Below are 27,212 nucleotides of genomic sequence, written 5' to 3'. Positions count from 1 at the left end.
CCCTAGACGCCTTAAAGGGCACTTTAGGGTGCCCTGCGAGCCTCCTCTTGAACCCTAGAGGCAAAATAATGTGAGAAAAATCTCAATAATTTTCTTCAGACAGGATCTTCTGTGAAGCCATTTTATTCACGATTGCAATGGCAGGAGTCCTGCAAGCAGGACCACACAGTAAAATTTTATCATAACCTTATATTCCCTATTCCCCGACACCTGATTTCTCCTCTGTTTCCTCATTGGCTGAGTACCACACGTTCACAACCTACTTGACACACTTCTATACTGTATATGTACAATTTGATTTGACCAACTGTTAATTTCTCCTTTTCCTTTTTTTTTTCCTTCTTCTCTTGTGACTAGAGGGTCCATGATTTTTGTATTTACTGACTTTGTACTGCTCATCCTGTTTTCCTTAGCTATCCTCCTTATTTTGGGACAGTGGGACCTTCCCCTTATCTGCTTAACATACTCCCCACTGCTATGCCGCACAATCATTTTTGAGTATGCAAGGTTAGTGGAATTTTCCACTGCAAAAACACCTTCTATTGCAAAAACCCAACTTTGCTTCTCATAAGACTTCTTCAAGCTCCATGTTGAGTGGTGCCAAAAAGGACTGTGGTGGGTTGACCTCAGACAACAGCTAAACTGCTGGAAAAAAGGGATGTGTGGAGCCACCACGTCCTGAGGTTGCTGGTTATTCTGGCACAGGATATTTCCAACAAGCTGCAAAACCAAGGCAAAGTTGCTGAGTGGTGGTCATGGAACTCCGAGTTCTGGTCTCTCTGGGGCTGCCTGGAGTTTTAGTTCAGCACTCTTCACTCAGGAGTCAAGATGTCACTCTTGCATTGCACCATACACCTAGCTGGAAGTATGGAAAGGAACACCTGAGAGCCATCTGAGCCTTGGAAGGGACAGACCATAAATCGTAATCTTGCTGTTCTGTGCCAAAAGACAAGAGCCTGGCCTAAAATGTCATGTAGGTGGACAGCTGTGAATGAAGCTCAAGCTTTCCCATCGTCTCTTTCCATTCACAGAAACACATAGTCTGTGCACCTCCAAAAAGCAAGCTCCAGCCAGTAGGAATTGCTTTGGGACCACCCAGCTGTCACACAACGCATAGAACTGCAAGCAAGGCTCAGCATGGACTACTGCCCTCCCAAGAGGGAAACCCTTTCTCTAAGTTGCCCGTCACCTTTCAACCCCTGCTCGCCTGTTAGCCTGCTGTTTGACAAAGCCATCCTAAAACATTGACCCTCCAGTTCACAAATTAATTCAGTAGGAAGTCTTCAGAAATGTAGAGGCAAGGCTAAACTAATACAGGTTCTCTAAGGGCCGTGCTTCAGGGAGACAACCTAAGCCAGGATTTTTTATCCCATACCCAGAGCCAAAGGTGGATTCTCTCTCCCTTGAACAAGGCTGGCAGGAAAGTGAAGATGGGGACATCCGTATCAGCATTTGAAAAGGCTACTTGACCCTTTTCATAATCCAGAGAAATGTGCATCCTTCTTGGGATGCAGGTCAGTGGCAGTGGGGTGCATTCAGGGGACGTCAGAGCCCGAAAAACTTTGTCCAGCTTCACCACAGCCCAGAGCCCCTCCTGGGGGCTGAGTGGGATCCGTCCCTTCCTCTGCAGAGAGGCCCTGGCAAGTCCCACGCCCCAGCTCTTTGCACTGTCCACGGTGACCTCCCAGGTGTGCTGCCCAGAAGTGAAGCCCTCGTAGCCCAGCACACAACACCATGTATCAAACCTCTCAGGAACTTCAGGCCGCTTTTGCCACTCTGCTCCCCATCTCACGCCTTTACCATCCTTTGAGAGGAGCAGCCAGGGGTGAGCTGTGTCTGGATCCAGAGTCATGTTTGCTAGGAGAGAGAGAGACCTGATCAGTGGTTTAGGGTGGAGATTGGGTTGGGGGTGGTGGCAGTGGTGGGGATGAACCCCACAAGGGAATGGACCCTGCTGCTAGGATGCACCCAGTCCAGAAAGAAGACTCTGACCCATAGCAAAATGCCAGTGAGGTCATTCTCTTTCTGTCACTGCACTGTCTGTACTGAACAGCACTCAGGGGACTGGGTTTCAGAGAGGTCATTTCTCCTCCACCTCACGTTTTCCCAGAAAACTAAAGTTTGACAACATAAACAGCATTGCTGGTCATGATAGAAGAACAGAAAGGAGACCAGGAGGTTGTACACTTGACCCAGTGGATGCTGAAAGAGGGTAAATGGTGAAAAGTGGAAAGAAGGAATGCAATTAAAGCTGAGAGAGGTGCAGGAGATACCCTTTATTCAGAAGGTGAAGATTGCTCAACTCTGTGGTCAAGTTTCTGTTTCTCTGTGAGATAGAAGAGCAAAGAGAAGACTGTGAGCAACATGAGTATCGCTGTGACAGTCATTCAGCTGGGTGAGAAACAGGTGTGAAACATGGAGCACCTCCTGAATGACAAGCTAGAAGCAAGAACAAGCAAGAAAAGACAAAGGGAGGAAGATAAAGGAAAAGTGCACAGCAAGAAGAAGAGGGGACAAGGAAATGTTGACCCACTGAGACGAGAGACAAACAAAAGCCTCCCTCCCCGGTTGGGCTTCTGGTTGGGCAGATTACTTGGGGGAAGAAGGGCCATCCCATAATCAATGTATAATCATCTCTGCTAGAAAAAGAGGAACTCGAGGATGGACTTTGAGGGCTTGGCTCAACGCTGCATTTTAGCGCTGCAAATGGATCTTAGAACCCCATAACCAAACCACCCCTGGCTCTTTTACATAAACCAAAGTACAATCACACCTGTCTACCCATTCTCACTTTGGGTCTACTTTCTTCCCCTTTTTCCCCTCTGTGATACCTTGCAGTAGGTAAAACTGCTTGTATCTGCATCCACCATTTTCTATTCTGGCTCCCAACCATCTCTCTTTGCCTGTGCAGAACTCTCAAGGCTATGTTTTCATCCCACTGTCTCCCAGACTCTTATTCTCTTGACTTTTTTTTTGATTCCCTTCTCATGGGCACTTGGAAATTAGATAGAGTTCAGCCATCCTATTCTTTGAGCCATGAGTCTTCCCTCTGCAGCTGGTGGGGAGGAGTAAAGCAAAAGATGAGAAGAGTTGGGCAGGGAAATTGGGATTGTGATTTTTGAACCAATGTAACAGGGGCTGCTCTTGAAGATGCTCTTAAATTACCTTTTCCTAGTTTGTCTGCAAATCTCCTCCACCCTAAAAATTAAAAAAAGATTCAAATGAGAAGTGACACAAACACAACTCGGTTTCCTCTGGACTAGTTTATAGCTATGTCACCAAATCAGTGGGCAACTATAAGGCAACAGGTGGATTCAGATTGTCTTGGGCTACACACTGAATTTACCTCTCTATTCATATGCATTTCCTCCTTGCCTCCTGAATTACCCTGACCAGACTTTGTATCTCCAGAAAAACAAGTTACACTGCAGCAAAAACAAACACACAGAGCTATTTATAGTTCCTGTTTCTTACAATGGGCATCTGTGATCAAACTCCACTAAATTCAGGGCAGTAAAATATATGCACGAGAAGAGAGGAGAGCCTAGCTTCTGCATTCATCTCTTCTCTGAGTCACTAAATTAGTAGTATTTCCTCCAGAGCGCGTGTAAACCTGGTGAGACGCTCTACAATTGCCTTAAAAGAGGCTATAGCAAGGTGGGGGTCAGGCTCTTCTCCCAAGCACCAAGTGATAAGGTGAAGAGAAACGGCTTCAAGTTGTGCCAGGGGAGGTTTAGGTTGTATATTAGGAGACATTTCTTTACCAAAAAGGTTGTGTAGCACTGGAACAGGCTGCCCAGGGAAGTGGCTGAGTCACCATCCCTGAAGTTTTCAAGAAATGTGTAGATGTGGAACTTAGTAGCATGGTTTAGCGGTGGACTTTAATACTAGGTTAAAGGTTGGACTAGAGGATCTTGGAGGTCTTTTCCAACATGAATGATTCTGTGATTCTGTGAAATGGAGGGAGATACTGCAGAGACTAGCAGAGGAGTATCAGATAAAATTTAGCTGTACATCTCTTGTTTTCCTTGTTCTCGTCCCTGTTTTTCCCTTTCACTCTTTCCACTCCACGAGTTTCATGCATCCAAGAAAAGAAAGCTCACTTCCTGTCTCCTCCATTCAGCATTTTCCTCCACTTGACAAGGAGCATCCCATGATCCTGCTCACCCTACCTGGATGTGTTTGCTAAAGGGCAGTTTCTTTGCAATAACCCAAATTCTCCTCTCTTGCAACTTGGGGAAACTTTTACCTTCGATCTTCAACAGATAAGCAATGAAGCCAATGACACCAAACACTGTCAGGATCACACCTGGAACAACCACGCCTGGATAGGCTCCTTGTAAAAAGTCTAGGAACAAAAAAAAATCCCAAGTTTACATTTTTTTTCCGGAAACAGTAAGAGGGATGGCTGCAAGCCTATCACTAGCAGATCATAGTACATATCAAAGCAAACAGGAGATCCTGTTTATGGTACACCAAGGTAAACGTACAAAAACTGTTCCACTTTTTAACTTGCAATGGCCCCACAATGCAAAGACACCTCTTGCACCAGAAGAGAGCTGAATTTAAATTTAAATTGTTATATTTCTCACCAAAATGCTGGAATTATTCAGATGCCAAAGAGCTGATATTTTTTCTTTGCAGAGCAAAAAGGAACCAATTAAACCTCTTTCTCGCCTTCCAAAACATGAAATCCCAGACAAGAGGATCCAGGGCATCAACCCGTTCAGAAACCCAGCTTTCCTCCAGTCTCACCATGCCTGCACTGGGGCAACTAACCTGACATTTGAAAAGCAGTTTCCTTTTCTTCGTTGAGGTACGTATTCCTCACCACACAGGACAAGTCCTTTGAAGTACTTCCCATGACAAGGAGGGTACTCTGTGCTTCAAAAAGGCCCCTTGCGTCCCGGGATCGGTTTTCAGTCTCTGAAGGTATGTGCTGATGGCTGGAATCTCTCCACAGGACCTGGGGCAATGGGTACCAACCAGATGATCGACACACAATTCTGATGCCTCCTTGGATATTCTCCATGGAGATATGAGGAGCAGACCCCATGGCTAGGATGACATTAAAAGAAAAATTGGGTTAAGCTATGCATGTTTTCAAAATCTAAGATCTACTTTTAGATTCCAAAAACCGTCAATGGGGAGTTGCAACTATTTTGTGCAGGGCAGACTAGAAGAATAAGCTTTTCCATCTCATTCCAAGCCAGTATTAACCTACAGATAGCCTTTAGATTTCAAAAGCGCATGTGCCTGACGAACCTGTCACCTTCAGTTCCAGCCGAGCTTCTTTGTAGCTGATGCCACTACGAACCAAGCAGGCGTACTGCCCCTCATCAGAGGGTTGGACAGCAGAAAGTCTCAAATCCATGCAGCCCTGGCGGATGCGGTGCATCAGCAGTTCTGTCCTGCCTTGGTACTCTGGAGTCTGCTCCCGGTCCTGGCCCTTCTGCTCGCAGTAGTGATGCACAAGTGACGAGTGCGGCATCCTGAGCCAGCTCACCTCTGAGGGCCGAGTGCTTGCTCCCAGGTCAAGGCAGCAGGGCAGCACAGCAGCCCCCCCCACAGCAGCAAGGACAGGGTGACTGGATGCTGGCACTGCAAACCCATCTGGGGAACGGCACCGGGGCGGAGGGGGAGAGAAAAGTTTAATTAGAAGCAAACCTCCAAAGAGGCTGGGTGCAGGTGCATGCAATGTGCATGCGGCTTTCTTTATGCAGATGCAAACCATGAGCTAAGAGGAGGTACGGGGGGAGATGTTACAGAATGCAGGGCTGGACCTCTATGTTAGCCACTATGGATTCACTGACCACCTGAGATTCATGGATTCAGGAGGGGCCTGTGGTTAAGTCCCCCACTGAGGAAACCTGTGCCACCTCACCCAGCATCTCAGCAGGGTTTTGCTCTTTTGTGACCGTCCAGGAACACAACACTGTCCTGACCTCCACATTCTTGTGGATTAAAACAAAGAGATTGACCCCTCGCATGGAAGATATTTGGAGGACACTGGGACAGTTTTGCTTGTATGCCTGCCCCGGTTTTACTGGGGAGGTGAAAAGCTGTTTCAGTGAAAGGCTTTTGGCTCAGTAACTCACTCTCCCACCTGGCCTGACCACTGCATATAGACAAGTGGTCCAAGCATCTGGTTGGTGGAAGAAGGAGCTGATTGAAGAGGCAAGGAAACCAGTTTTAATAACTTTAATCCCTTACAAAACATCCCTGACATGCATGCAGACTCATGCAAATACTCTTGGCATTTCTGATACTTGAATATATCCAGCCACCTGCATGAGCTCAAAATAAATGGGGAAGCACATCAAAAAGTGAGCCAAAGATTTAGTCCTGGAGTTAATCTGGGCTGAGAGCAATCTCTCCCTAGGACCCTGAGCCACCGCATCGGATGGGAAGCAGGACCCAGTGGGGGAAGCACAAAGCTGATCCGAAATGGGCAGAGAGTCCTACCTGCCGCTGGCTTGTGAATGAGGAGCATCGTGACGCACATAACAAAGTAATGGAAAAACGAAAGAAAATGCATCTCTGCAAACGTATGACCTACAAAGGAGGAAAAGGGCAGGAGGGAAGAAAATGCTGAGGGTAACTCAGGTGTAGAAGGAACACAAAAAACGGGAGATAGTCTGTAGAAAAGGGTGTTGAAAAGTGTTACCTGGGTGACCGACGGAGGAAAATCTTGCTCAGGACAGCTGGGCTTCTTCTGGGTTACAGTGAACTAGATCAAAACACTTTGCTTTAATCTTCAGTTTAAATTAGGGCAGGCTGGAAGGAGAGCTGGGGGCTGCGTTCCCCCTCCTGGCTTTGCAGCTACGTGGGGTCCAACAGCCTGGGCTGGTGCCGGTGGTGCCCCAGAGCGCCCCGAGGAGTCCCACGGCCACGGGGGCACCTGCAGCTCCGGGGGGGGGGGACCCTGCAGCCCGGGGGGCCCTGCACCTGCCCACTGCTGCCCCGGGTCCCGAAGCCACGAGAGGGGTCCCAAAGCGACAGGAGGGTCCCGAAGTCACGGGGGGGGTCCCGAAGGCACGGAGGGGTCCCAAAGGCACGGGGGGGGTCCCAAAGGCACGGGGGTGGTCCCGAAGCGACGGGGGTGGTCCCGAAGGCACGGGGGGGGGTCCCACAGCTGTCGGGATCTCGCAGCCGTGAGGCGCCGCCGCCGCCCCGGGCTCCCGTCCCGGTTCCGAAAGCGAAAGAGCCCCAGAGCCGCGGCCGGGAGCCGCCCCCCGGCCCCGCGGCCATGGCTGCCGGCAGCGAGGCGGCGGCGGAGCTCCAGGAGGAGGCGACCTGCGCCATCTGCTTGGATCTGTTTCGCAGCCCGGTGATGTTGGACTGCGGGCACAACTTCTGCCGGGCCTGCATCGACCTGTGCTGGGCGCGGGCCGCCGAGGCCCCCTCCTGCCCCCAGTGCCGGCGGGCTCTGCCCGGCCGGAGCCTGCGGCCCAACCGGCAGCTGGGCAACATCGCGGCCGGGCTGAGGCGGCTCGGCCGGCCCGCGGCGCCCCGCCAGGTGAGGGGGGGGGGCCGGGGCGGCCTCCGGGGGCTGCTGCCTGGCCGCCTTCCGCCTTCGTGAAGAGCGCCTCGAGCCCTCTGGTAACCGCTTTGGGGCCCGGGCTCTGTCAGAGCCCGTGCGGCCGGGGGTCGGTCCGTGTGCTTCGTGGTTCTTGCCCAGGGAGGCTGTGGAGCCTCCTCAGGAGATACCCAAAACCCGCCTGGACGCCCTCCTGCGCTCGCTGGTCCTGCTCGGCACAAGGGTTGGACCGGGTAATCTCCAGAGGTCCTCCCCTCCAACCTCGGCCATTCCGGGGTTCGTTCTGCTCAGAGCTTTCTCACACATCGCTTGCAAATTATGATTGTACATCTGCGTGCCTCCAAGCTTTGCAGTCTGTTGGCAAAAGGCCACGCTCCCTGCAAGGAGTTCACCCTGTGACTGCACCTTCTCTTTTCACTTCTTTCGACCTTCTCTAAACACTTAGCAAGTTTTCATAATGGAAGTCTGTCCTCAGGACTCTGGTATACGGTTGGCATATATGATGTTACGATTTGCTGCCCCAGTGGGCTCTCGGGTGCCCCTCGGCCTGTCTCCCAGCCCAGGATGGTAACAGTGGTTTTAACAAGCCTTTAATATTCGATTGATTTATGGCTTCTCACTCCAAGGGAATTTTTTATCGCTCTGTGCTTTGCATTTGGCTGTCTTCCTCCCACAGAGCTGTTGCTGCAATTACTAAATCTATATGATTATTTAAGTTTAGATATCTCTTTCCTCTGTAGTGTTCCTTCGACATCCAGGATTTGTGCAGAAGCACAGCATCACTGTGAGTCCAGACTTCCTCTAGTGGGAGACTTGGACTGCACAGAAGTTGCTTATTTTCTTTAAAGGAGGAGCAAAATGTGTAGCAGCCAGCGTGTCCTTCCCCCCGTTCCCACGGTAAGAGGCAGGAATCCCGTGCACAGCCTCTCCCTTCCTTATGGTCCTTGCTAAGGGATGTGGCCACCACCGCCTGCACAGCACTGGCCCAGCACCCTGCCTGCCCAGCAGCTGGCGCCCAGCCTGGGGACTCACGCTGATTCCCCTGTGAGCTGGTTTTGGGGACACACGCTGTTCCCACACCAGTGCTGGTGGTTGAGATCCCCCCCCAACACACACACACTCCAGCAGCTGCCACCACAGCCCTGGGGCACCTACACCCCATCTAACTGCAGCAGCTGGCACCAAACCCACCCATGCCAGTTGCCCCAATAACTGGCACTTGGTCCTTAGCACTCATGCACCCAGGACAGACAGTGTGGTTATGCAGATTTAATAAATTAAAGGATTTAATTAGAAGACAGGATGGACTGCAGTGATCACATGCAGGGCTCACTCAGGCTGGTGCACCAACCAGCCCTGTGGTACGTGCAGCTGGCCCCTTTTATATCCTTTTCTGCCTGCTCCTCACCTTCTCCCTGCAGTTTCCCTCATCGGTTTGCACATTCCCACACCTGTGAGCACCCTGTGCCCTCAGGGCAGCACCCTCATTAGCTGCTAATTTGCGGTTTACCTGCCCTTTCTGGGCAGCCCATAGTTTATGACTGACAAGGTTTGTTCCCAGTCTTTGTCTCTTAGGTTTGTCTGTCTGGTTTGTGTCTCTAGGTGTTCTTGCTTATGGCTTCCTGCTTTTCTTATTGTCCCCTTTTTGCATTGAAAAGGTCCTTGACCAGATACCCATAACGGAGCAGGTGCTCTCCTACCACATACCCTTACAGTCCCCAGTTCCATACACTTGCAAAATGGTACTTGACAGCACCATGCCTGCACTTAGCCTGCCCCCAACATGCATGTCAAACCCTAAACTCCGGGGGAGTTGCCTTGTGGGATGGCAGGGATATGACATTGCCTTTTGCTGCCCTGTTTTGCTTTGAGAGCCATGCTCTTGGTTGTTCAAGCAGGAAATGAGGCTGACTCAATGCCAGAGGCTGCTTATGTTCACCCCAGGGAATAAGCTGTTTTCTGGATGCAAGGCATACGTGTGTGTGATGGGGAGCACCTAAAGGATTTCTCTCCCTCCAGGAGCAAAACCAGTCCGAGCTAGAGAGTCTCAGGAGAGAGAGAGGAAAGCTGGAGGAACAGCAAGAGAAAGAGCGATGGATCTGCCAGGGCTATCTGGTAGGTGCACGGGGCTACCTGAGGGAAGTTTATTTGGGAAGGGTGGGGAAAAATTGATTCTTGGCCCTTGGAGATGGAATCACTGTGTCCAGCTGTTGGTGCACAATATGCACATCAGGAAAGTAAAAGATACTTTTAACTACTGCCCGTCCCACCTTTTAATTACTCTTTGTGGTCCCACCCTACTTTAAGAGGACTGTTTCTGCTTATAAAGGACAAAGTAAAAGCAGAGAGGCAGAAGATTGCATCTGAATTCAAGCAGCTGCAGCAATACCTGGTGGAACAAGAGTGCCAGCTGATGGCTCGGTTGGGAGAGCTGGAGAGGCAGATTGAAACAAGAGTGAAGGAAAATGCTGATAAATTGTCCAAGAGGATTTTTCATCTGGATGGCCTGATCAGGGAGAAGGAGGAGTCTCAGCTCTCAGGATGCGAGTTCCCACAGGTGAGGTCTACTGAAACACCAGCACTGTCTTAACAAACGGCATCTGAGGTACCAGCAGGCTGGAAACACACAGCAGGCTAATTTTATGTAGATGCTGGTGTGACAGGAATGTGAGGATTGTGTACAGGATAAATAGCATTAAGCTGCTTCTGTCTTTCTCCCATCTAGGATACTGGCAACATTCCGAGCAGGTACGTACCTTTTTCTCATGTATATTACCATATGACTTTGGGGGTGCAAAGATTCCTGCCCCAGAACAAAGCTGGATTCCTCACATGCCAGGGGTGCCCCATAAATGTTCATATTTCAGTTTTCCAGAAGTTGATGAAGTGGTATGGCTCTGCCAACAAGGTCAATTCTTGAGGAAGCACTTGCAGAGGACATTTCATTTCTAACGTCTCTGGTTGCAAGCCTGGCTGTCTTCTCCATGACCAATGTTTAGCGACACTAAGGCACAGGGACCAGAGCAAATGCAGCTTTGCTCTGAAGGGGCAGGATGACTGAGGACACCAGCACCATCACTCATAATAGGAATTGAATCAGCAATTAGAGCATCAGGAGAGAGCAGTGGCCTAGCCAATGAGACCTGCTGTCTCTTTTCTCGCTGTATTGTGTAGAGCTGAATTGGAATGAACTTTCTGGAGGTAACGGATCCAGCATCAGAGCCGTTCAGCTAGAAAAAGGTCTCTAGCAACTGGCGCTAACAGGAGATTGAGTTGAAGGAGGAAGATAAATGCTGTGGCTTGTACATCTCCAGGTGTGAGAAGGGAAAATTCCAGCAAAAGGAGTGGATGAGCCACGATCTGGAAAAGACACCTGGTATCTGCTCAGAAAAACCTCCTGAGCTAGAAGAGACGGCAAGAAAACTCCAAGGTACAAGGAAGGGACCCCAGGGAAGATCAGAGAAGTGTCCCGGGGTGGAAAGAGGGGGTAGGCAATGCCATGCAGAAGGGAGATCTAGCTTGGATGCTGCTATGCCTCCTGCTCCAGACCTGTATGCCAGACCTGCATGGTTGGAAGTGGGTCAAGAATGTGAACAAGTCCCAGATGTCCCAGTATGCTCAAGTGAGTCTCAGCTCATGCTCTCCTAGTGGGGAGGCTCTTCCCCAAAGACTGGGAGATTGGGAAGACTGTCAGGCAGACTCTGGCATTGCACAGAGTAATTTAGGCTGCAAAGAACATCTCTTAGAGGACCATGGAGGTCATCTAGTCTGACACCCTGATCAAAGCAGGTACAACTAGGTGGGACTGATCTGTGTCTTCTCCAGTGGAGTTTTGAATATCTCCAAAGCTGAAGATCCCACAACTCCTCTGTACCCCTGTTCCAGTGTATGGCCACTATCAGTGACATTTTTTTTTTAGTGCATCTAGCAAGAATTTCATGTTCCAAGTTGTGTTTGCTGCCTCCTGTCCTTATCACTGTGCAGCACCAAGAAGAGCCTGCTCCTGCTGTCCCATTAAATAGCTATAAACATCAAAAAGATCTTGCCTTTACTTTTCTTAAGGCTGAACAAACCCAGTTCTCAGTGGTTCCCCATACATCGTATTGTCCAGCCCAAACCATCCTGGTGACCCTCTGGATGTACTGCAGTATGTCAGTGTCCACTTCGTACTAGGTAGCCCCAAACTTTTTTGGTTCTGCTGCTTTAGGTCCTCCTTTCCTAGTCCAACTGGAGAAGCAGGTGAGCAGTAGTGCACATGCTGGGGAAGAGGGGTGTAGCATCTCTGCTTGCTTGCTCCCTGGAGCTGGTCTCCCCAGAGCACCTCCCAGTACTGGCATTATTACCCAGATGTCAGAGTTGACCTCTGGGCTCCATCTCCCTTTCAGATGCTTCTACGTCTGCTCTGGGGGAGGAAGTGGAAGAGTCACAGGGACTGTACACAAAAGGTGAGTTGTGCTGGGGAGCCTCCTTACATTAATTCTGGTTGCAAAGCAGGGGAGCAGTGAATCTTTGTGTAGCTTGGCTTGGGGTGCAGAGCTGCTCCCCACTTTGAGATCAGCATGTTCTGGAAGAAAGGTATTGCCTGTTTTCCTCCCAAGCCAGGACCAAACTTGTCCCCAGCATGGTGAAACTCCTCCCAGGACTGGTCTCTACCCCCAGTTCTTTGACCTGACCTCTGTTCTGCAGTGAACGTGACTCTGGATCCAGACACTGCTCAGTCAAGGCTCATCTTATCAGAAGATCGGAAGAGAGTGATGCAGGGAGCCACACAGCAACACGGGCCTGACAACCCGGAGCGGTTTGACCCATGGCCATGCGTGCTGGGCTGCGAGGGATTTGACTCAGGGCGACCGTGCTGGGAGGTGGAGGTGGGCTGTGGGTCCTGCTGGGCTGTGGGGGTGGCCCTGGAGTCTGTGAGGAGGAAGGGACCGATTGACATGAACCCCGTGGGGGGGATCTGGGCAGTGGGGCGGTACAAGGAGAAGTTCCAGGCTCTCACTTCCCCCACTCCCACCCCTTTCCTCCCCAGCATGGTCCCCCGCAGGGTGCGGGTCTGTGTGAACCATGCAGAGGGGCGGGTGACATTTGTCAATGCAGACAACGAGGCTGCAATTTTCACTTTCCTGCAAGCCACGTTTTCAGGAAAGCGAATCTACCCCTGGCTCTGGGTGGGGAAGGGGTCCCAGCTCAAACTGTGATGCTGAGGAAGTGCGGTCCTCTGAGGAGGCTGTACTGTGGCCACGCTGGCCTCCTGCACCCCCATCTTGCTAGCCCTTGGGACTCCTGCCCACTAGCAAACCTCCTACCGTGATCCTCAAAGGCAGTTGAACTCATCTGCCTGCCCGTGGAGAGCAGGAATTGCCTCTCTGGAGCAGAGGTCTGTGGGCTTCTCCAGTGGAGAAGGGCTCTTGGTGAAGAATGGCAATTTCTGGGGAGATTTTATTTATGGAGGCCTCGAGGGGGGATGAGGGGCATAGCAGTGGCATTGGAGTAGCTATTGATAGTATATTTTTGCTTGAGGAGATAGGTAGGTGGGTAAGGAGGATAAAAACTTGCTCAGCAGCCCACCTAGCCATGGGGAGATGCTTGCTCTTTAGCTCTGAAGCCCAGCCAGCCTCCATGCGTGGTTCCTGTGGTGGGCCTGATTTGATTCTTGAGTTAGCTCAGGAAACCACAAGTCAACATTCATTTTTTTGGGAGGTGCTAGAGGATTTACATTTCAAAATAATTTCATCAGTTGAATTATAATCACTGCTTTTCAACATATTAATGTACCGGTTAATTCTTCAGTGTGTTTGACTACTTGATTTGTTTCCCTGGTTGTGATGGGGCTTTTGGAAAGAAAATTTAGAGGTTTAGATCTTCTCCAACCACGGAAGTACTACCAGGAATTTGCTGAAGTATAAGAAGAAACTAGAGGAATTGCTGTTTAGAGAATTGCGGTTTTATAGCAGTGCTGGGATTTATGATGTTGCATGGTAGAAGCTAAAAATATAACTAATCACAAATAAAACAAAGTTATACAAATAACCAATAAATAATCGAAGTTCAAATGCTGATCAAACAAACACGCAGCTAAATCACATCCCAGAAAACCTTGCTGACAGATTCAAAGGGCTTTAAATGCTTTAGCTCCATCAGTTCCTGTTCAAAAAGCTGACATGCGAAAGGGAGGTTGGGTGCTGGAGCCTGCAGGAGGGACAAGATTCAAAGAAAGGCAAAAGGGAGCAATGCTACAAACAAAAACAGCCATGGACTTTTAATGCAGTTTGTGAAAAAAGCGCTTGTGAAAGTCATGGCTTGCTCTGGAGGCTTTGCTGGTGAAGTCCCCCCTTCTACCTGCCCTGCGGTCGGACACCCTGCTGGCTTGCAGATGCCCACAGTGACCTGGATTTGGCAGCACTGCTGCTGTGGGGTTTGCTCCCAGCTCTCCCCACGCTCACACCGGGCTGCCTTCCCGCTCTAGCTGCGGGCTCTCACTTTCCCCGTGATGTGCTTGTGGAAACGCAGAGCCATGGTCTCTGGCAGAGGTGAGCTCCCCTTCCCACGTGGGCACATCATCATCTTTGGCACCAGGAGCTGAGGATGTGCTGGGAGGCTGCAGGGAGACCCTGTCCTTTCCTCCCAGGATTGGCTCCTCTTCTGTGCCCTGCCAGGAGCATGAGTTGCCCCTGCTTTTGGGGTCGGCTCCTTGGATGGTTGCTTTGCTGGACTTCTGTTCCAAAGATGCCTGGGTGCAATGGGGTGTCACCTCTCCCTGTGCAGTGCCAGAGGTCGGTGAGCCCATCCCCTCGCTCTGAGGCAGGATAACTCTGTCTGACCCCATGCTGTGAGTCTTCCCAGCTACTGGAGTAGCTTAGGGAGACCAACACTGCTGCCCATGCCTTGCTGCCACCGCAGCCTCCTCTTCTCCTAAGAGGAGGAGATAGCAAGAGAGGACAAAACAAGGTCCCTGATTGTGGGGACAAGCATGTCCTTTGAACACCATGCCCCAAAAAGATCTCGAAAAGGGAGAAGATGCTGGAATGGATTGACATCACTCTGGGCTCTGCTATTCCTTCCCTCATCCCTACCTTCATCCCCTCCCACCCTTCCCTACCAAGTACATGCACACGCAGGCTGCAGTGTCCCACAGGGCAGGAGAGGGCAGCTCAAACACTGCCCATGGAGCAGAGCAGGACTCAAGCTCCTCCAGACCCTGCAGGTGATGGGGAGAGACTTGTCTGCTTTAGCATCTGTGCCCAGAGGTCCCCTTTTCCAGCTTTACCAGTGGTAACATAAGCTTATGTAGCTGCTGTCTGCACAACAGGCTGGTAGACCAAGGCTCAAACAATTTCCACACTCTCAAAAGAGATTGAAGGCAGAAGGTACATTCAACTAAAGTCACAGCTGGATGTTTCAAAGTTGGGAGTCTCTGTTTCAGCTTGCCAGGATTTGATTTCCCATCCTGTGGAAGAGTCGCCTGCCCTTTCCTACAGGTCTGTGGCTCATGAATCCCACCCTAGTGCCATGCATCATCAAGACAGTTATCAGTAATTCTCTCCCAGACACAATCCTTTTGGATGAGATGTAATCACAGACTGAACCCCACATCACAGTGTTGGTTGCTGTACACCTGCAGCTAATTAGTCTTACAAAATTAGTCCCATGTCCCATCACCTTTGCAGCCCTCAGGTGGGATTCAGCTGAGTGCTGGTACTGACTGCTTTAAGTCAGCACTTGTCAGACAACCTCCACAGATTTTCTTGGCTAATATTTAATAGTCATATTGTATGGACATAGAAATAAAAGAAATAAAACAGCTCCTAGCAAAGGGGGGAGGGAGGGGTGTGATTCTGAACATTAACAATTTCATGGCAAACTTAGGTGGGGTGGAAATGCAAAGCAGTTTTCAAAGATTAGAGGAAACAACTTTCTGATTTTCCTGCATTCTCCAGGAAAATAAAAGTTCTGGAAAGCCCAGGTGGGCTCGCTGCAGCTGCTGCCGCTGGAGAGGACGTGTGTGCATCTTTAACAATCCTTTCCCAACATTCATGTGTTTTCTTGGCTCCCAGCAGCAGATTCTTGGCAAACAAGGAAGAAAGTTTAATTTCCTGTTACATCTCAGCCTTGACTGCTTCTGTTAACGAAACTGTGTAATAGATCAGTTTCTAGCAGTAGGATTTCCCTGAACAGATTGCTCCTGAGTTATTCCTGGGAGAGGCTGAAATTTTTCTGCACCCAGAAAATCTTTTTCTGATCTTTCTCAGATGAAAAATATTGACCCTACTGTTACAGAATTTGGATTTTTTTTTTCTCAGTCTAGCCCTACAGTTTCACATCCTTGAAAACAGGTTATTTTTGTGGCAAAACTTCTGCAAAGAACCATACTGCAGCTAAAGTCCCAAGGAGGCCGGAGGCTCCGTTAGCTGCTAAATGTTTTTGTAGATAAATTTTAGGGGAGCAGAATGGAAGATAAAATGCTTCCACTTCAAACTGCCTTCCCTTTCCCTTATTCTTTCTATTTTGTCCACAAGTGGCGTGTGTGTTTTTGACCACCTGAAAGATTCTACAGGAGATGAGGAAAAGGAGACTGAGGGGGGGGGAGGAAGAAGATCCAAGCCTGGCAGATCTGTGGGAATTATCTGGCCCATGGGATGCAGACGCCTCGATCGGTTTCTTGCTCACTTCCCTTCACTTGTCCCTACAGCTCTTCCTAGTCTTCTGCTGTAAGAAATGTGAAAGAAAACACATATGCCTAACGCAGATGCCAGTGAGAGCTGGAAATAAGGCAGGGAGAAGTTCTGGATGTATGGAGAAGATAAGTGTTATCATGAGGCCCAGCACCCAAATATGTTTGTATTTTTTGACTTAATCATTAAGCTTAATTAAAGAAAGCCAGACACGGTACTTGGCAACTTTTAAGGCGTTTGGACCTGATGCATTTCTCATGGCCTTGCATGGACCTGCTCTGCAGTGTCCCGGCACTCAACACCACATCTTGGCCCTGGGGCCACCTTGCACCAAGCTCCTCTGTGCCTCAAATCCCCGTGCCCCCATTGTCGCTGCAGTCCCCCCTGTGGGGTCAAGCAGGACAAAGGAGCTTCTTTGGTGGTGTCCATCTCCAAGACCTTCCAGTTCTCCCATTCAGTGGCCAGAGGGACCGTGTGAGGAAAAAACAGCAAGGACACATGACGCTCCCAGCTCCCGGCACTGTGATCCAAGGCCATGGCATTCATCTTTCAAGTTCTGGTCATCCTCCACGTCAGGGGCACAGCCTGAGGCATGAGTCCATTCCCACCCAGAGCCAGGGGTGTAGCCTCTCCTCAGGACATGAAGCCAGGCAGAAAGCAAAGATCGGGGCTTCGTTTTCAGCATCAGCAAACGCCACCTGCCTGCCCACCAAGTCCAAAGAGACCTGGATGGCCCTGGGCACCTGGGCAAGGTGCAGGGGTGTCCAGTCAGGGTCAGTAAAAGCGTGGTACTGTCCAAACCACTGCCCCACGGCCCAGATCCCCTCCTCGGGGGTAAAACTGAGGACCCCCTTCCTCCTGACAGACTCCCGGGCAACCCCCGCAGCCCACCAGTCGCCCCCCTCGGCCACCTCCACCTCCCAGCAGTGCTGCCCTGCAGTGAAACCCCGGCCCCCCAGCACGCACGGCTCCGTGTCAAACCGCTCGGGGTTGTCGGGCAGCAACGTCCACATGTCCCCGCGCCTCACGTCTCGCCCATCATCAGCCAGGATGAGGAAGGGGTTGGCAGTGTTTGGGTCCAGGGTCACATCCGCTGGGGACAAGAGGAGAAGCCGCTCAGGACGGGCAGCCCCCGGGGGTGCATCAGGGCTGTGCCCACCACGGCAAGAGGAGGGATGGGGAAAGAACTGGAAAGATATCTTCCCCCTGCCTGAAGATATCCAGCATGGGGTGGGAACCCTCTCCTTGTGCTGGACTGCCCCAGACTCAGTTCTGCCCTGATCCTGCCCTCTCCTGGACTTTCTGTATGGTCCCTGGCCAAGGGGACCCCGGTTTCCTGAAGGACAATGCACCTGAGTGTTGGGGTGCACATCTGCTGTGCAGACACCTGGGCCTGCGCGCAGGTTTCTGTGGTGATGCAAGAGAGAAACGGGCATGTGGGGGCACAAACCAGCACACACTGTGACAGATATTGACCCCAAGAACCAATCGTCCCTGACCTCACATTCCCCTTTGTCTCTGTGGGCAATGAAGAGAGCCAAGGATGGCAGCTCAGGTGTCTCTGGTGGTGGTGGTGGGTCTACAGATAAGCTAGAGGAATCCAGCTGGGGACGGTGCAGCCACCACGTCTCAACCCCATGACAAGCCCTGGCTGGGACAAGCCCCAAGTGCTTCAACCCTAACTGGCTCCTCCACAGAAGAAGCAGGGTACAATTTTCTCCCAAACACGGCAGTTACCCTCTAAAAACTCACCTCTTCCACCCCTCTCCTCCACCTCATTGGCCAGGGTCTCCATCTCTTCTATCTCCATACTGGACACCAGCATTCCTGCAGAAAAGTAGCAGAAAGAGAGATGTATTCCCTGCCAAAAGGGGAAATTGCAAGACACAGAGACCACGTGAAGATGATAAAGGGGTCCGTCCCTCTTTCCCAGATGCAGAGGGAGTGATGAAGAAGTCACAGCTGGCACTCACCTGTGGGAAGGTAGGTTTCAGATGGGTCTGAACATCTTCAGTCTGCTCTCCACTCCCTTGACCTCAGCAGATCTTGGCTGGACTGGACTTGCAGTGTTTCCACCTCGTTCGAGTGAGCGGGTCGAACCCCGGAGGAGCTGGATGGCCGGGAGAGCACCGCTGGGCATCTGGCACAGTCTGCTCCCTGCAGCCTGCAGCTGGAGCTGCCAGTGGTTATGTGACCTCATCTAACACTCGTTTTGCTCTTCTGCCTTCAGGAGTTCCCTCCCGGTGCTCCTGCAGAGCCCCTGTCCTGTTTGTGGAGACGCAGTTACCACATCACAGGAATTGCCATATCTCCCCTCCCTTTGGCCAGCTGCGGGTTGGTGATAAGAGTCCCCTGTGCTGCTGGCAGAGGCTGCTCTGAGCCCTCCTGAGCCCAGTGCCCTGCGCTCATCTCTGGTGTGCTGGGGGTGTCCTGGGGACACCATCTACAGATCAATGGCTGGCTCAGGCTGCATGCTTGGTGAGGGAAGAGGTCTGGCTCCTTACGGGCTTGCCCAGATTTGGGTTATGGGGGGAGATGTTTTCAGGGCATGCATTGCCTCAATTGCTCTACTGTTAAATAGGGGAGTGGGGGACAATGGGTGCTGGGCTTTGCATCCCACCTCCCCTTTCTCCAGGCAGCTTTTCACATGCCTAGAAACAATGTGAAAAACGTGGCCCCAGCCCCACGGGCACTCAGTCCGGGTTTCTCCTTGCCATCCTGCATGCTCCCAGCTCTTATTCAGGGCTGGATAAAAAAAAAGAAAAAGTCCTCCACCCTTCACATGCTTCCTCTGAACCCCCCCAGGGTCTGCAACCTCCCACGTTTGCGTCTTTATGAGTTGCAAAGGCCAGGCTGGCCCTTCTTAGAAGCGGTGCCTGCAATTTCTTGCTAGCCCCACAGTTATTGTGAATTACAAAGCTGCTTTAATTATTGCTGCTATCGCATCTGCCAGGCTATGTCTCTGAATGCTTTGTTTATTGCCTCCCCCTTTTCTTTGCCATCCTGTTTCAACAAAGTCCTGGGAATAGCTGTTCTCATTCTGCCGATCAGCATGAATGGATTTATTTTATGTTATCATTTCCATTACAGTTTGTGAGTATGGCTTGTGCCTCTGTGTGTTTTGCTTCCCCCGTCCCTTGTCACCCCTGGCAGGTCCCGGAGCAGCCCCACCTGCGCGGATGCTCTTGCCTCTGGGATGCTGGGGCTGGACCCAGCCAAGCCGAGCTGGGGCATGGGGATGCAGCCGAAGAGCACGTCTGGAAGGGAGTGTTTCCGGAGCAAAAGCATTGACAAAAAATGACCACATCTCTCGGTTACTTTCATTTTCCAGCAGAGGTGGCGCAAGAGGAAATGGGCAGCAGGCCGGTAGTGACATCTCATTGTGATTGCACAGAAAAATTCCTTCCTGCTCCCTGACGAGACCACCCGTCTGCTTCATCCCTTGCCAGCAAAGCCGGGACCGAGGGAAAGGTAAGCTCGGGGCCAGGGCGGGTTTTTCGGGCTGCTGTTGTCATGTTCCCCTCTGGTCTGAGACCTCCTGCCCATCGCATCCCCAGTTTGGGCTGGGGGAGAAGCGTGGCTCCAGCCCCATGGGCACTCAGTCTGGGTTTCTCCTTGCCATCCTGCATGTTCCCAGCTCTTATTCAGGGCTGGATTAAAAAAAAGAAAAAAGAAAAAGAACTCCATATTCAAATAGCCGCTTGGTGCATGCTGCTTTGTGCACAAAGTACCCAAGTGGTATGAAAAGTTGTAGAAATTTCCCACATGGGGAAAATAGGAAAAGTTACAACATCTCCTTTAATGCAATGAAAAAGTGGCAAAGTCAGACTGATGATGTAAAATTGACTTCAACCTTGGGCATTTTAATCTTAGATTTTTCCCTGGATATTATAAAAAAGGTGCTGAAATCAGCAATAAACCCCTTTAAAAGTAAATTATTCCCTATAATATTCTGCCTTTCAAACCTTTTCTTGTAACCCTTTTGTTCTGCCTTTCTCCCTTAACTTCTCCTTCTCCATCCCCAAGGCTGAGCTCCAGCAGAGGATGGTCTTCGGCTGCCACCTCCAGTGCTCTCTGCTGGCTTTTATCCCTTACAGTTTGGTTTTCCATGTTTGTGAGCTTCAATCAGGTATGGATTCCCCTGGCTCCTGCTGATCCTTGCGGTACTCGCGTCCAGCCTGAATATTTTCCTGAGCCACTCCCTGTGAATGGTTTAGCACAGAGCAGGGTCAGGTTGTGCAGAACCCTTTTCAGAACCAATTCAATAAAGGGAAAAAGAACACGAACAAAAAATCATTTAAAAACTATTTGAGTTTTGTACGTGCACAAGTTGTCTGCTTTCTCCAATCACCCACCTTCCAGCCACTCCCTCCTTTCTCCTGCTGTGGTGGCTTTACCTTGCTGGGCAGCTGAACTCCACCACAACCACTCTCTCACTCCCCCTCCTTAAAAAAAAAAGGAGAAGAAAGTATGCTGGAAAGAAAAAAAAAAAACCAAACAAACAAAAAAAACACCTCAGGGATTGAGGTAAGGATAATTTAATTAAAGGGAAAAGGAAGAGGGAAAAAAAAAAAAAAAAAGCAAAGGCCGCATGGAAGCACAGAGAGAGGACAAAACTGCTGTCTCCCCCCCCCCAAGCAGCATCTTGTCCCCTTGAGAACAACTCATCCTTTCAGGAGTTTGAAGACCTTGGGCAGAGCAGAGCAGGGGGTGGTGGCCAGGTCATGCTCCCAGCCCTCCTGCCCAGTGCCCTGCTTCACCTGCTGTGGTTACCCTGCCACAGAGCAGCTCCGCTGGTTTTCAAGGCTGTCACTACAGCAGACTCATGGTCATTTCTTCTTTTTCTCCCAGCCCCGTTCAGCGTCAAGGGACCCCCTAACCCTGTGGCCACGGCTGTTGGCCAGGACGTGGTGCTGCCCTGCCACGTCTCCCCGGAGCAGAACGTGCAGGACATGGAGGTGACCTGGTTTCGGGAGCAATTCACGCCCTTCGTGCATCGCTACAAGGGGGGCCGGGACCAGTACGGGGACCAGATGGTTCAGTACCAAGGCCGCACAGAACTGCTGAAAGACGGCCTCACCAATGGCAGCGTGGACTTGAGAATTTTCCGTGTCCAGCTGTCTGACAAAGGGCTTTACACCTGCTTTGTCCACAGTGGTTCAGCGTACGACGAGGCTGTGGTGGAGCTGAAGGTGACAGGTCTGTAGTCTGTGTCCCTGTCTGCACTGCGGGGCTCTTCTCGGTACCTCTGATTTGCTTCCTTGCAGCCAGTGCTCTTCTTACCTGTCCTTCAACCCAGCAGCGACTGCAGGTGCTTGCTTTAGGGCTTCATCAAGTGCTACAGTTGATAATGCTAACCAAGTTGTCTCAGAGATGTAAAACTGTCCACTGAGCAGCTGTAAAGAGCTCATGAGATATGTCCCAAGTGTTCTTGATCTTATTTTCTTAATATAAGTGGATGTAGAAAAAAAAAGTCAGCAGGTAATAAGGTAGGAATGCCTTGTTTAATGCTTTTATATTTTAGTATTCAGGCCTAAGGGTTGTTTTGTTGAAGTGGCAGCTTCCAGGGCAGAGTTTTGGGTAATATGAAAAAGACTGCAAGAGGGGTCTCTGTGCATCTCTCTGACAGCTGGTGATACTGGTTAAACTGCTGCTATGGCCCTAAATAAAATATGCATTTGCCTGTGTTGAGGCTCATCCCTTCTTGCCAGTAGAGGATCAAGCAGACCCCATTATTTCCCCCAGACCTGGCATCCCGTGGAACAGCTCCATCTGCACAATAACCCGGGTTCTCTTTTTTCCTGCAGCCAGTGGCTCTGCTCCACGCATCGTGCTGGAGCGCTACCAGGACGGGGGCATCCGTGTGGCGTGCCGCTCGGCCGGCTGGTTCCCACAGCCCCAGGTGCTGTGGCAGGACCCCCGCGGGCAGCACCTGCCCTCCCTCTCAGAAATCATTACCGAGGACGAGAACGGCCTCTTTGCAACAGAGAGCATCCTCATCCTCACCAGGAGTGCAAGCCAGGAGCTGGCTTGTGTGGTCAGACCTGCCCTGCAGAGCCAGGAGAAGGAGTCCTCTTTGTACATATCAGGTAAGCAGAGGACAGGAGCGTCATCCTGGTGATGTTTCCAGGGGAGCGGTGCTCCTGGAGGTGCAGTAGGCAGAAAATTTGAGGATTACTTGCACACCGGGTGTGAGGCGCATCGAGTGCATTTTGCATACTGCCAGTGCAAACAGCTTCCTTCCCCCTGTAGCTTTGGGCAGCATTTGTGAAACCTTCATCTCACCTGCTGTAAAATCCTGGTCTGCTGATTTGGTAAGATTTTCACAAGATCATGTGGCTTTCAGCTGTATTTTGGTTCATTCTTATATTGGGGATGAACAATTTTGGAGAATTTATTTCCCTGGCAGGCCAATACCCTTCCCCTGATGGCAGTGCTCTCTGCTGGAGTGTTTCTGTTAACACCTATGTTAGCCCAGGCTTTTTCTGCTCCTATATTGACCGATTAAATATATGTATAGATAAGATTCAGAGCTGCTTGGAATAGGCTTGTATGAAATGGAAATAATCTGCTTTCTCTTGCTGCTTGCAGAGTAACCTAAGCCCTTTGAGGCTTTTATTTTTCAGATCCCTTTTTCCAAAATGCCCATCCTTGGAAAATTGGCCTGGGTGTGGTCCTGGTTGCTGTGTTCACTCTCTTCATCATCGCCGTTTATCTATTTAGAATGAAAGGTATAGTCTTGATACAGTGTTTGGGGCTGGGAGTTCTGTAACCCGTCTTATTCAGCCCCTCTGGTCCTGGCTCATGGGTAGGTTTGGGCTATGAGGATGGTCCTGAGCCTGGAGCTCAGTGACCCCTCTGGGCTGTGCCCCAGCACATAAATCATACAGAGGGATAAAGGACGTGGAAGTCCTGATGTCTTGCAGAAGGGGCAGGGAGCCTGTGGGTCACCAAAGGCACTGCAGCACTTTTAGACACCGCTGCCTTGCTGCCTTGTGTGTGGTTGTAATGCAGCTGTAGTTAATCAGAGCTCATTGGAAGTGGTGATTTTTTAAATGATTGACATTTCTTTCTTTCTCTCTTCCATAGGACGGCATGAGAAAAAAATAGGTAAGCTTCACTTTCCGTTTTCCAGAAATTGGAAAATGGGAGAATTCCCTTCAATTGAAGACTTGATGGGACATATTTTAGGGGTAGTAGTGGTGGAGGCAAATGGGTTGCCTAGCAGCTATAGAAAATTATGAAACTAATTTCTGGAATGATGAAACTACAAAGCTGTGAAATGGTGTTGTAATTTTAAGAAAAATCATGGCGGAACCAAAAAGAGCATGAACAGATATTGTATCAACAGTGATCTTTGCTTCGCAAAGGGCTCTCCAGGTTCTTCCCAATGCTAGTGGAAGCTCTCGGGGATCATGCATTTCATGTTGTAGGAGCACAGCTTTGTCTCAGCACTAAAACAAAAAACAAAACAAAAAAAGAAACAAAAAACAAAAAAACACGTGGGAACAGAATGATAACACAGCATCACAGCAATGAGTGAAATTTCACCCCTGCTCCTCCCCTGCCCGTGCACGTGCAAACCTGCTGGTGTCTAGCAATGCAGCAATGGCCTCTGCCCTAGGGACTTGGAGGAGCTCTTGGGCTGCAGCTTTTCCACCATGAAACAATTTTAGGCCCCTCCCTGCCCCAACAGGTGTATCAGTGAAAAAGGAATTGACTTTGGTGGTAATGCACTTTTCTGGTTTTGCTTTTCAGCAATGCAAGCAGCAGCACTGCGTAAGTCTCACTCCCTGTCTTCCCTGGTGAAATCCTCTGCAAAAACTTGTTATTCACCCTGTCGTTATGTCCAAATGTTCCTTTTAGGCAAAGACTTTACTCCCCCAACCACCCAATAATATGAATATTCGTTCTATTCAATTGTAGGAATTTTCTTCCTCAGCGACTGTCAGTGCTTTTTAACACTCTCATTTTAACTTAATCAGTGAAGTAGCACTGAAAAGTTTGTGCTTTTTAAGGGAAGACTATGGAAACATAAGCCCTTGAGAATTTTGTTATCAAGAGGAGGATGGTTTGATTACCAAGGAATTAAAAAATAAGAAAACATTTGAAGAGGGAATATAAATATATATTTGTTTGTTTGTTTTCAGCTCATTACCAATAAATAGTCCTTTGGCTATTAAAACTGAGCTCTTGCTCATTGCTAAAGTGGTGCCATTGCAGTTTGATAGGGAAAAGAAATACAGTTCAGCTCACTGGGGAATTAGGAGTCCTTGCAAGGAGAGAACAAATCCATGCATCTGCCTCTTTAGCACAGCTCCCTTCACCTATGCAGCCCCTTAGCTGGGATCCCAGGGAAGTGATTGGAAAGAGTAACTGGGATGTGCTTCTGTTTGCTGTTTAGGGAACCGTGCTGCTGAAATCGGTGACTCTTTTTCCGTTCCTTAAAAAGGACTTTTTACTGACTGTATATTTTTAAGATGTGAAGTGAACCTAAGAGCAACTGAGAATGTGGGGAAAAGAGAGAGTGAGGGAATTTAAGACCCCAAAAATGAAAGATGATTGAAAATGGTATCTGGGGTTGGGGTGTGGCTGACAACAGTGGCAGGGTGAGCATGCCAGGGGCTCCCTGCACACACCGTGAGCTGATGGCAGCGCTGTGGGGTGCATCCCCTGGCCAGAGAGGGACCTCTCCCTGCCCTGGGCTGAAGCAGGACCTGCACCGTCACCCGCCGAGGGCTTTGCATTGCTGGGGTCACCAGAAGTACAGCCTCCTGCACAGGCAGGTGGTTGCAGAAGAGGTGATATCCAAACTGACATCCCACAACCCATTTGTGCTGATTTATTTTGTTTTGCAGGGAGACAAGCTGAGGAGCTTGGTGAGTATCATTCTCCTTCCTTAGTAAGAGACTTTTCTTGGGTCATTTTCTCATTTGGGTGTTGCATTTATGGCCTGGTTTTGTTTTTTTCTTTTGGGAAAGGAAGAGGTGGCAAATGCTGAACTCATTTCAGAAACATTATTTTCCTTTGCACTGTATGTGTTTTTAAGTTACTTTTCTATACCAAGAAAAAATTGCTTTCATTTTACAAAGTACGAACAGAGCATAAGTATGTGTGTGAGGCCAGGCAAAGGGATTATATTTATGAAAATGGATGAAGCACTTCCACGTAACTAGACATTGAAGTTTTGAAATTACACACTATGAGATGACTTTTACAAATACAGCTACAATTCAGGAAATGTGCAATTACACCGGCATATCATTATGTTGAGCTATTGCAGTACCACGAGTGTGTTCAGATTACTTCTCATTTGTATTTTTCTTTTGTTTGTTTTTGTTTTTGTCTTTTGTTTTTGTTTTAAGAATGGAGAAGATACTCAGTGCCTATTGAAAATGGTAATTGAGGTTCTGTCTTCCAGGGGGCTGAATCATCTTCCCTGCTTTTCTTTCTCTTCCTGATGGCTCCCCTCCTGCAGTGATGCTGGTGGCACCAGGGATGCTTACTTTGCAGTGCAGCACTCAGTCCCCTCATTCACTTGGTGCATGTCCCACTCTCAGACAAATCTGAAGGGTCCTGGTCCTTAGTGAGCAGCGCTGGCCATGCTTTAAAGACGCAAGGACTTCTTCAGCCTGGAGGTGTGCTGATGGTCCTCTTCCCTGTGTGCTCAGGGTCATCTCTCTGGTTCATTTTCTGCTCCTCATACTAATGCCATCGCTTGTGCATCTTCCCATACCACAGCCAGCCAACTATCGCCTGCACCCTTTTTCTTCTTCCTGAGGCAGCCTCAGCAAAGGCCTCTCCCAGGGCGAGCTCTGCCCTGACGTGTTGACTCCCTCTGTCCCACAGTGATGGTGGTTCTGGATTCAGACACAGCCCACTGCGACCTTGTCCTCTCTGATGACTGCAAAAGCGTGAAGCGAGCAGACAAGCTGCAGAACATCCCCAGCCTCCCTCAGAGATTTGACCCGTGGCGCTGCGTGCTGGGCTGCAAGGGCTACACCTCAGGGAGGTACTACTGGGAGGTGGAGGTGGAGGATGGAGGAGGATGGGCCGTAGGGGTCTCTCGAGAAGATGTGAAGAGGAAGGGCGAGATTCAGTTCAGCCCAGAGGAGGGCATCTGGGCAGTGGGGAACTGGGCAGGGCAGTTCGAAGCTTTCACGTTCCCTGAGCACACTCTTCTTCATGAAAGCCAGGCTCCCACACGGGTCCGGGTCTCTCTGGATTATGAAATGGGCCGGGTGGCATTTTTCAGTGTTGATGAGAAGAATCCTATCTTCACATTTCCACTGGTATCATTCGATGGGTTCAAAGTCCACCCATGGGTCTGGCTGGGTCCTGGTACGTGGCTCAAAATGTGTCCCTGATGAAGGGAAGGGAGAAAGAGAAGACTTCATATGGCACTGCCATAGTTCATAGACTCATAGCAAGATGGAGGTTGGAAGGAACTTGTAGAGGTTTCCACTGCAATCTCCTGCTCACAGCAGAGCTAACTTCAAAGCTACTTTAGGTAGCTTTGGGCTTTGTTCAGATGAATTTAGTATCTCCAAGGGTGGAGATTGTGTTACCTCTGTGGACCCAGGGCTGCACCTCCCTCATGGGGAAGACAGAATCCTTTATACAAGATGACTTTCCCTGATTGCAGCTTGTAACTCTGGCCTTTCATCCTCTTTCTCTACCTGTTGAGCAACACTTCCAGTGAAAAGAGACACTCCCTCAGCGGGGACTGTTTGTAAAAAGTACAGAATAAAGTTATTTTAGTGGGATTTGTCTATGTGTGAGTCAGCACTAGATGTCTGTGCCTGCAGCTATTGCATCCACATCCTTTAGGCAGACACTTCTGAGACACAAGTCACCTCACCCTGCAGAAGGCTATGAAAGCACACCAGTAGAACTTGTCCAGGCTGTGCTTATGCAGTCCCCTGGCCACAACACAAGTCCAGGCGACTAGCTCATCTATCCACTTCCTAACATAGAAGGCAACTCCACCTCCCCTCCTT

The 27,212-nt window shown here is 49.9% G+C and overlaps 3 protein-coding genes across 8 annotated transcripts; 2 read left to right on the top strand and 1 right to left on the bottom strand.

Moving 5' to 3' along the window:
* Nucleotides 1-115: 115 nt before the first annotated feature.
* Nucleotides 116-19,487, bottom strand: LOC118259012 (butyrophilin subfamily 1 member A1-like). 3 transcript variants are annotated; one of them, XM_035568183.2, is made up of 11 exons: nucleotides 19,384-19,487; nucleotides 18,186-18,477; nucleotides 17,950-18,039; nucleotides 17,179-17,305; nucleotides 6,668-6,730; nucleotides 6,466-6,555; nucleotides 5,266-5,613; nucleotides 4,780-5,058; nucleotides 4,250-4,348; nucleotides 3,166-3,198; nucleotides 116-1,857 (listed from the first exon to the last, which is right to left on the bottom strand). In XM_035568183.2, exons 6-11 carry the CDS (start codon nucleotides 6,536-6,538, stop codon nucleotides 1,337-1,339), a joined length of 1,353 nt encoding a protein of 450 aa, XP_035424076.1. In that variant the 5' UTR covers nucleotides 6,539-6,555; nucleotides 6,668-6,730; nucleotides 17,179-17,305; nucleotides 17,950-18,039; nucleotides 18,186-18,477; nucleotides 19,384-19,487; the 3' UTR covers nucleotides 116-1,336. The 3 variants fall into 3 exon arrangements, with proteins under 3 accessions (XP_035424076.1, XP_050571635.1, XP_035424077.1); XM_050715678.1 differs by lacking the exon at nucleotides 19,384-19,487 and having other exon boundaries at nucleotides 116-859; nucleotides 1,746-1,857; nucleotides 18,186-19,368; XM_035568184.2 differs by lacking the exon at nucleotides 19,384-19,487 and having other exon boundaries at nucleotides 17,987-18,039; nucleotides 18,186-19,368.
* Nucleotides 7,119-13,581, top strand: LOC118259013 (zinc finger protein RFP-like). The gene is made up of 7 exons (XM_035568189.2): nucleotides 7,119-7,519; nucleotides 9,560-9,655; nucleotides 9,870-10,097; nucleotides 10,266-10,288; nucleotides 10,855-10,970; nucleotides 11,926-11,985; nucleotides 12,227-13,581. The coding sequence occupies exons 1-7, from the start codon at nucleotides 7,250-7,252 to the stop codon at nucleotides 12,736-12,738; spliced, it is 1,305 nt and encodes a 434-aa protein (XP_035424082.1). The 5' UTR covers nucleotides 7,119-7,249; the 3' UTR covers nucleotides 12,739-13,581.
* Nucleotides 19,488-19,550: 63 nt separating the features above from the next.
* On the top strand, nucleotides 19,551-26,978 carry LOC118259011 (butyrophilin subfamily 1 member A1-like). Of its 4 annotated transcripts, XM_035568179.2 has the most exons (10): nucleotides 19,553-19,683; nucleotides 20,239-20,341; nucleotides 21,064-21,411; nucleotides 22,020-22,301; nucleotides 22,839-22,943; nucleotides 23,302-23,322; nucleotides 23,971-23,991; nucleotides 25,071-25,091; nucleotides 25,578-25,610; nucleotides 26,062-26,978. In XM_035568179.2, the coding sequence occupies exons 2-10, from the start codon at nucleotides 20,257-20,259 to the stop codon at nucleotides 26,577-26,579; spliced, it is 1,434 nt and encodes a 477-aa protein (XP_035424072.1). In that variant the 5' UTR covers nucleotides 19,553-19,683; nucleotides 20,239-20,256; the 3' UTR covers nucleotides 26,580-26,978. The 4 variants fall into 4 exon arrangements, with proteins under 4 accessions (XP_035424075.1, XP_035424073.1, XP_035424074.1 ...); XM_035568180.2 differs by lacking the exon at nucleotides 23,971-23,991 and having other exon boundaries at nucleotides 19,552-19,683; XM_035568181.2 differs by lacking the exon at nucleotides 25,578-25,610 and having other exon boundaries at nucleotides 19,552-19,683.
* The last annotated feature ends 234 nt before the right edge of the window (nucleotides 26,979-27,212 follow it).

Source organism: Cygnus atratus, chromosome 26, assembly GCF_013377495.2.
Source record: "Cygnus atratus isolate AKBS03 ecotype Queensland, Australia chromosome 26, CAtr_DNAZoo_HiC_assembly, whole genome shotgun sequence".
In the NCBI taxonomy this organism is placed as follows: Eukaryota; Metazoa; Chordata; class Aves; order Anseriformes; family Anatidae; genus Cygnus; species Cygnus atratus.
This window is presented reverse-complemented; position numbering and strand designations above follow the sequence as displayed.